The 13,013-nt window shown below is 48.2% G+C and overlaps 1 protein-coding gene across 3 annotated transcripts in view; it reads left to right on the forward strand.

Annotated features, from left to right (window-relative positions):
• Nucleotides 1-607: 607 nt before the first annotated feature.
• LOC102460640 (repulsive guidance molecule A-like) overlaps nt 608-13,013 on the forward strand; it is a 29,302-nt gene continuing 16,896 nt past the window's right edge. For 2 of the 3 annotated variants that reach the window (XR_012896673.1, XR_012896674.1), the window contains exons 1-3: nt 608-841; nt 3,740-4,233; nt 10,988-12,792. Coding sequence is in view for 1 of the 3 variants with exons in the window: in XM_006112614.2 (XP_006112676.2) it covers nt 721-841; nt 3,740-4,233; nt 10,988-11,656 (1,284 nt within the window). In the remaining 2 variants the exon portion in view is untranslated. Of the gene's footprint in view, nt 842-3,739; nt 4,234-10,987; nt 12,914-13,013 lie in introns of those variants that run through there. The other variant, XM_006112614.2, reaches the window with a different exon arrangement.

The following is a 13,013-nucleotide window of genomic DNA, read 5'->3' on the forward strand; positions in this document are numbered from 1 at the left end:
TTGCTAAAATGGTGATCGGGGCTTTTTTGCGCAAAAGCGCGTCTAGATTGGTACGGACACTTTTCCACAAAAAGTGCTTTTGCGGAAAAGCATCCTGCCAATCTAGACGCTCTTTTCCGCAAATGCTTTTAACAGAAAACTTTTCCGTTAAAAGCATTTGTGGAAAATCCTGCCAGTCTAGACATAGCCCTGGTGAACTCAAAAGGCAAACATTTCATTTGCCCCAACCCCTTCTGGATTGATTATACAATGCTTGCAGCGCCCGGTGTCTCGAAGGACAGCACTGTGAAACAAGACTTCCAAGGTGGAATCGAATTGGCTGGAGGCTAATCAATATGTAGATTAATGCACTGGGTACTAGCCCATTGGTGAATGGCTAATAACTACGCAGATTTAATTGGTGTGACGCTTTCCCTATTCGCTAGAGCTTCACATTTGGAGCTTCCCTATTAGTTGGAGGCTATGGCATATATGAATGGGGGGGCTCTGCTTTCGTTCCCATTGGTTGGAAGGTAATAAATATGCAGATTAGTCGACTCTGGATGCCTTCCAGTTGGCTGAAGCCGTATGAATATGTAGATTGCTGGTCTCCCCCGGCTGCTCCATTGGCCGTGCCTGGGTGACGGAGGCGTCTGGCTGCTGCAGTCTTTCCCGGGTCAGCGGAGGGGGGTGGACGGGGCAGCTCTGCTCGGAGCTGGAGGCTCCTGGGTCGATGGCTGGATGGTTATGGGGCCAGGCAGCCTCCCCCCGGCGGCTGTAGAGCGGCTTCGGGGACCGCGGTGGTGGCCTCTGCTCAGCATGGTGCTGCTGGTGTCCGTGTGCCTGGCGCCGCCGTGTGCAGGTAGCGGGGGCGGATGGACCGAGCAGGGACCGGGGCTCGTGTGTGGGACGCTGGGCAGACCTGGGCCGGGAGCCGGACTGGGGCAGGTGGAGGACGGAACGAGGGACCCGGACTGCGGTATCTGGGTCGATGGATCCGGGATGCTGGGGGGAGCGGGGAGGAGCTGGCCTGGCTGCTGGTAACTGGAGGGAAGCGGAGCTGGGAGGAGGGCGGTCGGGACTGGAATGGAAACGCGGGGAAGAGGTTTTTTGGGGGGGGTCATCTGGAGGTCGGCTGGGAGTGTTAAAGGGGGGGCTGGGAGTGTCCAAGCAGGTGTCTCTTTTGGGGGGCTGCAGAGAGCCCCAGAGCAATCGCCTCGGCTGAGGGGCCCCATGGGTGAGGATGAGGAGTCTCAGACAGATGCCTCTTTTGGGGGCCCGTCTGTGGTGGCATGCCTGGAAGGGGAGACGCAGAGCACATGCCATATCGGGGGCAGGAAGGGAGGCTCCAAGGTGTGTCTGAGCTGGAGACTCCTCTGGGGAGTGTGCTGAGAAGGGGCCTGGATGCCCACCGTGGTTGGGACCTCCTGGGGTGTGCGTGTTGTGGGGGTGGACGAGCCTTTTCTGGGAGGTTTGTTTTTCTACGAGGAGCGAATGTGCAGCTCCTGCCAAAGCAAACAAGGCGGCTGCCTGGAGTACAGAGGCGCCTTTCTGCTCCCCGTGCTGGCCAGTCAGGGACAGCAGCCCAAGGAGGGCTGGGACAGCTCCTTCTCCATCCCCTGGACTGGTGACTCCTGTCCTCTCCATTGCCTGCTTCTCCAGACCCAAGGCATGAAGCAACAGACCCTGTGCGGGGCTTTTTGTCCACCTGGGGGGTAGGGCCTTTCCCACCCCTGCTTCTGTGTCCACAGGCATGTAAGCACTGCCATTCCTGGTGCGCAGCAAAATAATCCTGCGGTCCCAGGGGTTTCCTGCTTGCTGCTGATGAAATGCATTCCAGCAGGTAGAGGGTTTGTGCAAGACACTCTTGCATCCTGTGTGAAGAATGATGTGGAAGTAGGGCTGGGGGCCTGAGCTTCCTTTGAGCCCTCCACCCTACAGTGAATTTACCCCTCAAAGTGTGTGTGTGTGTGTGTGTGAGAAATATGTTCTTAGCATCACTAAGGTACAGTGGCTTCTACTATCTAAGACACTTGTAGTTTTAACAGACTTAAACTATTTCATCAGTCACTGTAACTATGAAAATCCAAGTTAATTGAAGTTCAGTTTTTCTCTTTAGTATTGGTTTTTAAACCCCAAACTGCACATGAGTCTGAGGTGAGCCTTTAAAATGCAATTAAGAGTGCTGGTGTGAGGAGTCAAAATGGAAAAGAGGCACCTTGGGAGGGGGGGGGGGGAAGAGGGGGAAAGGAAATGCTATGCATGACTCACTTTCCCTTGTAGCAGATCTCACATGTCTTTCTGAGCATTTAGGAGGGTGGATGATTATCCCTATTTTACAGATTGAGGCAAAAGTGAAAAATATCAAGTAGGCACTAATTTGGGGTGCAGCAGTTCTTGGGTGTCTGACTTCTGAGGTGCTATTACTGAGTTCACTGGAAGTTATGGGTGCTCCACAGGCTCTAACTGGACATCCAAAATGAATGATTTTTGAAAACTTCAACCTGTGTTGATTTTTTTTCCCAAGAGCAGACAAGATTGTGGCTCAATTTGGACTAGAACCCAGGATTTTAACTCCCAGGCTCCACCCATAGTTTATTATTCTAATTGCCAAGAAGCCTAGTTATAGAAAGTAACGTTTCCTCTCTCCCCTGAGTTGGGAGAGTGAGCTGTTGTGTGCCTTAATGTAAAACCTGGCTAAATCTGTGACAGTCGTACATTCCCACATGGCAGTAACATGCTTTCAAGGTGGTGGATATTGTGTGTTTAAACTCTGCATTAATCAGTAGAGATTTGCATGCTGGGTCTAAAATTGGTGCATTGCTGATATCTGCCTCCAGGGAAGATACTGAATGCATTTAATAACACACGTGCTTTGTCTTGTAACATCTGAATGCTGGTTGATGGTAGCAAGCAGTGTAGCATTGTGTGTATGTTATGTTCTTGTATGCACAAAGTGCTGTGGTATTTCTGAATGTATGCCAGATGAATAGCTGTCTTGCAGATTTATATCCCCTACTTTGTGTCACGTCAGTATCAAGTAGCCTTTCAAAATTCTGTTCACTTGCAGGGTGAAACTTTATTTTTAATAGCAAATAAATCAATTTTTGTCTTCATAATGGCAAAAGCAGGCAGTGGAGTTTTGCCATATTCGTATAGCATGTAAATTTAAAGCGAAGACAAGTCATTGCACTGACTGATACTTACGTACGTTGTTTTGTCATATCCACATGATATACAGCAGTTATTTTTCTACAAAAGTAGCTCCACTTCTTAACTTTCAGTCTATTAAAATTCTATAGCTGTGGCAGGGTTTTTTGCTCTGTCCCACCTGAGAGGGAGATTTATTTAATGTAAATCACAAACAAATGATTCTGGCAGAACTGCTCACTTAACTTTTGACTTTGTGCTTTCCTGTCTCAGAGTAGTGTGATGGCTGTGTTTGGAATAGTGCTTTGGAGATAGAATGCTGTCTTAAGTGCAAAGCCATACACGCATTGATGGGTCACGACAGTCAAGTAGGTAGCATCAATAAAGCTGTCATGAAGAGTTTGACCTCTGTGTTTTCTCTGCCTATAGAACTTCTGTTTTAAGCCCCTAGGTAGGAGCCTTTATTGCCATGTAGTGAGGAGGAAAAATACTTCTTTATATGACTAGTGCTTAGGGCAGACCAAAGATCTCTAGTTGCTAATTAGTAGGCAGATCATTGACACCAATTAAATACCTCACTGTTGATCAGAATGACCATCTCTCCTTGCAGTGCATTGCCAGCAGTGCCAAATTCAGCGCTGCAATGCTGATTACGTGGCTGCTACATCTCCTAACCATGCTTTGCCGGAGGAGACACCGCTGGATGTGGACTATTGCATTGCTTTGCGGGCGTACTCGGTGTGCACCAGAAAGACAGCAAAATCCTGCCGGGGAGACTTGGTGTATCATTCGGCCGTGTTCAGGATCAAGGAACTCTTTACACAGTATAACTGCTCCAGTGACGGGCCAACTTCCTCTGCGAAAGCTCCTAGCGCACTGGACCCTCTGGCTTCAGAGCTGTGCAACTATGAGAGCCGATCTGGCTTTCAGAAGAAATTTGCCCACTGTGGATTATTTGGGGATCCTCACTTAAGGACCTTTAAAGATGAGTTCCAGACATGTAAAGTCAAGGGAGCTTGGCCACTAATAGACAATCAGTACCTGTCAGTCCAGGTCACCAACGTCCCGGTTGTTCTGGGATCCAGTGCCACTGCTACCAGCAAGGTAACAAACCACTTAAAAAAAAAATCAACACCATCCTGAAATTCCCCACCCTTCCTTTTAGCTTCTCTTAGGCCAGCATCTGCTACCCCCTTGTGGTCATCAAAGGAAGTGAATTTCAGAGCATGTACATAGGAAACAAGTCTCTTAGGGATAGCTGTGTTAGCTTGTATCCGCAAAAATGAGGAGTCCTGTGACACTTTAAAACAGCCTTTCCTAGATTGAGGCTTAAAATTATGTGTGTTTGTTCTGTATCTGTTCCTTGGGGAGGTCTATCCTGTTACCATGGCATTCTGTACCTACAGGACTGCATGAGAGGTTTGCATGGTGTCCTCACACCGCACCTGCCTCCATAGCAGGTCTATACATACGGCAGGTTTGCAATCACCTCAACCCCCTGAGCGGTCACAAATCCAGACTTTTTCCAGGCCTTCAGACAAGCCTGGATTCACTTCAGGGTTTTAAGCAAGGGACAGGAATGGGGAAAGTGCATCTGTTTCCAGTGGAATTTGGGTTTGAGATCTCTAGGGTTTACCAGGTAGAGAAGAGAGGCAGCACATCTGTTGAATGCCTGCAAACTGAAGCTAAGGATTTGGGTGACTCCCTGTAGCTCCAAACTCTGTGCAGTCAAGGACTTTTAGGAAGGAAATCTTTTCTTCCAGCCATGATGCACGGGCAGGAGCCGGGCAGCTTTGGCAATATTCCAGGTGGAAGATTAAAAATTTATGTTTAAAAGTCCCATCCTCCTGCTCCCCTGCTATAGAAAGACAGTCAGGGACCTACTGGAAGGAGAAGGGATTGTGTTTTGCTCATGTTTCTTAGTAAGGATGTTAACATTTGGTTAAATCATAGACTACTAGGACTGGAAGGGACCTCGAGAGGTCATCGAATCCAGTCCCCTGCCCTCATGGCAGGACCCAGCACTGCCTAGACCATCTCTGATAGACATTTATCTAACCTACTCTTAAATATCTCCAGAGAAATGGCTTCATTACCACTTGAATGGCTCTCACAGGTTGCTAATAGCTCTGGCACAGACTTGGTCACTTTTAAGATAACTAGCTCCTCTCTGGAGCAAGCAGAGCCACAGACCAGAGATAGGAAGAGGCAGATGGGTGGCCATTAAGACCCAGGGGTGCCCCACATTTTCAGGTGCCCTATGCAACATATGGGTAAGGATGGGTTTGCCCAGGTGGCAGGAATCCTGCCTTCTTTTCTGTCTTGAGCAGAGCATGCACACTGTACACGCTCTCCCAGGGACAGCCTCCTGGAGCACGTTACTCCAACACTGTCACCCTTTGCAGGTAGTGGGGCCTGCTAGGAGCTCTGAGATGTGAGGTCACGAGCATCCTGCTGGCTCTGAAGGGGTGGCTCGTGCATGGGTGTTCCAAACCAGGCAGCACTGAACATAAGAACGGCTGCACTGGGTCAGACCAAAGGTCCATCCAGCCCAGTAGCCTGTCTGCCGACAGTGGCCAGCACCAGGTGCCCTGCAGAGGGTGGACCGAAGACAATGATCAAGTGATTTGTCTCCTGCCATCTGTCTCCAGCCTCTGACAAACAGAGGCCAAGGACACCATTTTATCCCCTGGCTAATAGCCTTTTATGGACCTAACCTCCATGAAATTATCTAGCTTCTCTTTAAACTCTGTTATAGTCCTAGCCTTCACAGCCTCCTCTGGCAAGGAGTTCCACAGGTTGACTACGCGCTGCATGAAGAACTTTCTATTAATTTTAAACCTGCTCCCCATTAATTTCATTTGGTGTCCTCTAGTTCTTCTATTTAGGGAACTAATAAATAACTTCTCTTTATTGGCCCTCTCCACACCACTCATGATTTTATAGACCTCTATCATATCCCCCCTCAGTCTCCCCTTTTCTAAACTGAAAAGTCCCAGTCGCTTTAACCTCTCCTCATATGGGACCCGTTCCAAACCCCTAATCATTTTAGTTGCCCTTTTCTGAACCCTTTCCAAGGCCAAAATATCTTTTTTTAGGTGAGGAGACCACATCTGTACACAGTATTCAAGATGTGGGCGTACCATAGTTTTATACAGGGGCAGTAAGATATTCTGGGTCTTATTTTCTATCCCTTTCCTAATAATTCCTAGCATCCTATTTGCCTTTTTGACCGCTGCTGCATGGAAGTTTTCAGAGAACTGTCCACGATAACTCCAAGATCTCTTTCCTGATTTGTCGTAGCCAAATTAGCCCCCATCATACTGTACGTATAGTTAGGGTTATTTTTCCCGATGTGCATTACTTTACACTTATCCACATTACATTTCATTTGCCATTTTGTTGCCCAATCACTCAGTTTGGTGAGATCTTCTTGGAGTCCCTTACAGTCTGCTTCTGTCTTGGCTATCCTAAACAATTTTGTATCATCTGCAAACTTTACTACCTCACCGCTTACCCCTTTCTCCAGATCATTTATGAATAAGTTGAAAAGGATTGGTCCCAGGACTGACCCTTGGGGGACACCACTAGTTACCCCTCTACAATCTGAAAATTTACCATTTATTCCTACCCTTTGTTTCCTGTCTTTTAACCAGCTCTCAGTCCAAAAAAGGACCTTCCCTCTTATCCCATGGCACTGTAATTTACACAAGAGCCTTTGGTGAGGGACCTTGTCAAAGGCTTTCTGAAATTCCAAGTATACTATATCTACTGGATCCCCCTTGTCCGCATGTTTGTTAACTCCTTCAAAGAATTCTAATAGATTAGTAAGACAGGATTTCCCTTTACAGAAACCATGTTGACTTTTGTCCAACAATTTATGTTCTTCTACATGCTTCACAATTTTATTCTTTACTATTGTTTCGACTAATTTGCCTGGTACTGAAGTTAGACTTACCGGTCTGTAATTGCCAGGATCGCCTCTGGAGCCCTTTTTAAATATTGGTGTCACGTTGGCTACCTTCCAGTCATTAGGTATGGAAGCCGATTTAAAGGGTAGGTTACAAACCACAGATAATAGCTCAGCAATTTCCCATTTGAGCTCTTTTAGAACCCTTGGATGAATGCCATCCGGTCCCGGAGATTTGTTAACATTAAGTTTTTCTATTTGTTCCAAAACCTCCTCTAATGACACTTCAATCCGGGACAGTTCCTCAGATTCATCACCCACAAAGGATGGTGCAGATTCAGGAATCTCCCCAATGTCCTCAGCCATGAAGACTGAAGCAAAGAAATCATTTAGTTTCTCCGCAATGGCTTTATCATCCTTGATTGCTCTTTTTATAGCTCGATCATCTAGGGGACCCACAGGATTTTTTAGCAGGCTTCCTGCTTCTAAAGTACTTAAAAAACATTGTTATTTCTTTTTGAGTTTTTGGCTAGCTCTTCCTCAATCTTTTTTTGCTTTTCTTATTACATTTTTACACTTGATTTGACAGTGTTTATGTTCTTTTCTATTTATCTTGGACTTCCACTTCTTAAAAGATACCTTTTTGTCCCTCACTGCTTCTTTTACATAGTGGTTAAGCCACAGTGACTCTTTTTTAGGTCTCTTGCTATGTTTTTTAATTTGGGGTATACATTTAAGTTGGGCCTCTATTATGGTGTCTTTAAAAAGTTTCCATGCAGCTTTCAGGGATTTGGCTCTAGTCACTGTGGCTATGTCTACACTGGCCCCTTTTCCGAAAGGGGCATGTTAATTTCACAGGTCGTAATAGGGAAATCCGCGGGGGATTTAAATATCCCCCGCGGCATTTAAATAAAAATGTCCTCCGCTTTTTTCCGGCTTTTAGAAAAGCCGGAAAAAAGCGTCTACACTGGCCCCGATCCTCCGGAAAAAAAGCCCTTTTCCGGAGGATCTTATTCCTACTTCGAAGTAGGAATAAGATTCTCCGGAAAAGGGCTTTTTTTCCCGGAGGATCGGGGCCAGTATAGACGCTCTTTTCCGGCTTTTCTAAAAGCCGGAAAAAAGCGGCGGACATTTTTATTTAAATGCCGCGGGGGATATTTAAATCCCCCGCAGATTTCCCTATTACGACCTGTGAAATTAACATGCCCCTTTCGGAAAGGGGGCCAGTGTAGACGAGCCCTGCGCCTTTTAATTTGTTTAACTAACCTCATTTTTGTGTAATTCCCCTTTTTGAAATTAAATGCCAGGGTGCTGGACTGCTGAGGTGTTCTTCCCACCACAGGAATGTTGAATGTTATTATATTATGGTCACTATTCCCAAGTGGTCCTGTAACGGTTATATCCTGGACCTGATCCTACACTCCACTCAGGAGTAAATCGAGAATTGCCTCTCCCCTTGTGGGTTCCTGCACCAGCTGTTCCAAGAAGCAGTCATTTAAGCCATTGAGAAATTTTATCTCTGCTTCTCTTCCTGAGGTGACATGTATCCAGTCAATATGGGGATAATTAAAATCCCCCATTATTATAGAGTTCTTTATTTTGGTAGCCTCTCTAATCTCCCTTAGCATTTCAATGTCAGTATCGCTGTCCTGGTCAGGTGGTCGGTAATATATCCCTACTGCTAATTTCTTATTATTGGAGCATGGAATTACTATCCATAGCGATTCTATGGAACATGTTGATTCACTTAATATTTTTATTTCGTTTGATTCTACATTATCTTTCACATACAGTGCCACTCCGCCATCCACCTGGCCTGCTCTATTCTTTCTATATATTTTATATCCTGGTATGATTGTGTCCCACAGATTTTCCTTATTCCACCAGGTTTCAGTGATGCCTATTATGTCAATCTCCTCATTTAATACGAGGTACTCTAGTTCACCCATCTTATTAGTCAGACTCCTAGCATTTGTGTACAAGCACTTTAAAAATTTGCCACTGCTTCTTTGTCTGCCCTTCCCTGATGCATTGGATTCCTTTGTATGCGGTTGTTTGTCTGCTCTGGCCCATGGTTTGCCCTCTCCCCTCCTCTCTTTCTGACTACAGCTTAGAGAATCTCTATCAATGGATTCTCCTCTAAGAGAAGTCTCCCTCCGATATACGTGCATCTCCGCACCAATCGGCTTTCCCCCATCAAAGTAGGAATAAGACCCTCCGGAAAAGGGCACTTTTTCCGGAGGATCGGGGCCAGTGTAGACGCTCTTTTCCGGCTTTTTTAAAAGCCGGAAAAAAGCGGCGGACATTTTTATTTAAATGCCGCGGGGGATATTTAAATCCCCCGCGGATTTCCCTACGACGACTAGTGAAATTTACATGCCCCTTCCGGAAGAGGGGCCAGTGTAGACGTAGCCGAGGTGGGACAGTACTACAGTGTCCCGGAAAGTCTCATCCACCTAGCTCTCTACCTCCCTTAGCTCCTCCAGTTCAGCCACCCTGGCCTCCAAAGCCCAAACTCGGTCTCTGAGGGTCAGGAGCTCCTTGCAACGAGTGCACACATACGCCACCCGCCCACAGGGCAGGTAATCATACATGTTACACTCGACGCAATAAACAGGATAGCCCCCACTCTGCTGCTGGGCTTCTGTCTCCATTTTTCTAATGAATAAGTTTAAGTATAAACTGGGATTCTTTTTAAACCTCTGGAATATAGATTATTCTAAGAGTTATGTTTTAAAGAAGGTCAGAAGTCACTAGTGCCCTCTAACCTCCCCCTCTAAACTCTCCTATTCGCGCTCTCCCTGCTCGCTGAGTCACCGGCTTATATAGCTCTGGTAGCCCCTCCCCCTGACTGAGGCTCAGCCAATTAACAGAGGCTTCTAGATTTCAAACCAAACAGACAAACAAACACAAGCTCAGCACACTGCAAGTAACTCCCCCGCACACAAACACACACTCCAGACAGCCACTTACCACAAGGGTCCCGTTTTTACTCCTCTTACCTGGAGAACTGCAGGCCTCTGCCTTGCTCCCTCTGTGCAAAATGGGGATAACAGATTTGGCCTGCCTCCAGATGGGCACACTAGAGATGCTCCAGAGGGTTTCACACACTGTGTAAATGGGAGTAAGTACTTAGGCCAGAGTGAGTGCTGCTCTTTCCCGTTAGTGAGATTTACAGCAGCTTTGGCTAAATTCTAGTCAACAAAGAACAGGGACTTTATTTTGATGGTGGAGTGAAGCACCGGCAGGCTTTTTCCTCTTCCAGGTAAACGTTGTGTCTTGGTTAGTTACCTCGCAAGCCTGACTTTAAGCTGCGTTTCCTCCACTGCCCTTGGGTGGGGGTAGGGCAAGAGATGATGGATTTGCAGCAGGAAGATTCCGCGGCACCTGGCCTTTTGGTAGTGATCACAGCTGCAGTGGGAAGTGGGCACTGGGCTACGTTTTCACCAGGTTGGATGGAGGGTGAGCCTTGGGCTGGGGGAGACAAGCCTGCAGCCCTTCCCCTTCTGCTCAAGGCCCCAACCCTGCCACCCTGGGCCCCTGTGGGAGCTAAGCCCTCCCCCACTATAGGGGCAGTCGTGTCCCCCCCAAGTGGGAGGCACATGATCTCCACCTTCCTCCTCCAGCATGTGGAGGAAGGGCAAGCAGTTGAGTGGTCAGTGCACAGCCCCAGTCTTGCCCAGGGCACAGGGACGGTGGATGGCACCCTGAGCCCCAGAGAGTGGGCAGCACATGGCTGGCAGCCCCTCTGGCTCCAGAGCATGAGCAGCACCTGGCCACAGCCTCCCCGGCCCCAACCTCAACATGACTGAAGCCCTGGCAGCTCCAGGATACTGAGGGAGCCGGAGGGGCAGGGACAGATGGGCAGTGTGGGAAGGCATTGCCTTCCCCTGACTTTTGTACCCACCACCCATGGGCTGGTCTTGTTGTCTTCCATCTCCTCCACAGATCACGTTGATCTTTAAGAATTACCAGGGCTGCACAGAGCAGAAGGTTTATCAGGCGACCACAGAGGACCTGCCACTGGCATTCAGCGATGGCACAAGAACCGGAGGGCAGCAGGAGGGAGCCAGCAGCCTGCGCATCCTGGAAAAGCCAGATGCTGGCCAGGTGGAGATCCAGGCCAACTACATTGGTAGCACAGTCATCATCCGCCAAGTGGGCCGCTACCTCACCTTTGCCATCCGGGTGCCGGAGGAGACCCTGCGCCTCTCGGAGGAGAGCACTGGCCTCCAGCTCTGTCTACATGGCTGTCCAAAGAATGAGCTCATCCAAGAGCACAGACTGAGCCTGGGGAACTCCAGCCCACTCTGGCCTAGCACCCGGCGGGCCTACACGGTGGAGACAGCCACTGAGCAGTGTCGCCACATCCTGCAGGTGGAGGACTTGTATTTCCAGTCTTGTGTCTTTGACCTGCTTACCACAGGGGATCCTGAGTTCTCCATGGCGGCTTATGGGGCCTTGGAAGACTTGAAGGCCTTGTATCCAAGCAAACTCAAGTTGCATACAATCTCCAAGACTATTAACATGGCCAGCGGCACGCTGGGGCCTGGTTTGCCCGCTGCCTCATTACTCTGGTGTGGTCTGGCCTTCCTAAGGCTGCTCTGGTGCTGCTAATGAGGGTGGACTTCTTGCTACTATTGGACCCTATGTAGGAAGAGAAAAACCCCTGACATCTCCCTTTCCTGGAGCAGAGTGGAAGGTCCAAATTCTCCTCCCTCCACACTCATCTGCTCATTCCAGCTGGCTTGCTGTTTCAGTTGCTAATTGAAGGCAAAGTGTAGCTTGCTCAGATATTCTGGTCTCCAGTCTTGACCTGCAGAAACCACAGCTGCCTTTTGAGTGAGAATTGGGGGACCAGTGCTTTGCTTAGTAGGTTGGCCAGACTCCACTGGTCTTCTCCCCAGGCAAAGCAGAAGGCCCCCCATTCCTTCCTCGCCCTATTCTCCAGGCAGAATCTCCTTTGGCTTTCCCCATTGGTGGTCCTTTGAGGGTCTCCTCTGCCATTCCATGGCTGCTGGGCTTCAGCCACATGTTCCAGGCTAGGTTGACCCCAGACTGACTTGTTAATTTTTTTAACCAGAATTCCCTGTGCTGTGATGACCAGACGAGGGGAGAGGGGTGACACTAAGTGTCTGGGGTAGGTATTAGGAGTGGCCCCTTGTTCTCATTCCTCTCCACATCCACAGTGATGGTTTTAGAAACACAACAAACCAAGAAGCAGTGGTGGCAGTTAGCTACGTTGCTCAGAGTGAGGGCCAGAAGGAAACTGTGGCAGGTGACCAGTATTCCCTCTAATTTTTTCCATCTGTAAGTGGAATACATTTTGTTATGTTTGCTGAGGCATGTGTACCACCAGCAGAAACATCTACTGCTGGCTGTCGGTGCTCTGCTAATCAGCTGGCATTTGAATCTTTCCTGGGTTCCTGCCCAAGCGCTTAGCTCATGGGGAACATTTGCATGTGATACTTGACTCCTTTTTAATGGCCCTGAGGAAAAGCTGCTGGTTTGAGCAACGCTCAGAGTCACGGCAGGACAGAGCAGCAGGAATCCTCTCGTTGTTCCTTCCACAGAGCTGGCTAACGTGAAATGCTTACGATAGCTTATCTATGAAGCCCGTCCTGCCCAGACACAAGTTTCCTATGAGTTCAGCTCATCTGAGTCCATACGCAGCATGGATTTGGGAGCCGCTGTGCCTGAAGAAGCAGCTTCTCTTATCACTGCTCAGTGCATACATTTGTGCTCTCTTGCCGGTAATTGTCTGTGCATTCGGTGTTCCTCCACACCGCATTCTTTGTGGAATTTATCAACCCCCTTCCCTGGCAGCTGTTTAGCATTTTAACCTCTGTTTTAATTAAAGCAGTGTTTTTTAAAGTGTCAGTGCTCTCTTTCCACTGTGCAGGGAAGGAATCAAATAGCCTGAAGGACTCAGGTACCAGCTCCCTCAATAGAAAGGCATAGATGTAATGCTCTC

Source organism: Pelodiscus sinensis, chromosome 19, assembly GCF_049634645.1.
Source record: "Pelodiscus sinensis isolate JC-2024 chromosome 19, ASM4963464v1, whole genome shotgun sequence".
Lineage (NCBI taxonomy): Eukaryota > Metazoa > Chordata > Testudines > Trionychidae > Pelodiscus > Pelodiscus sinensis.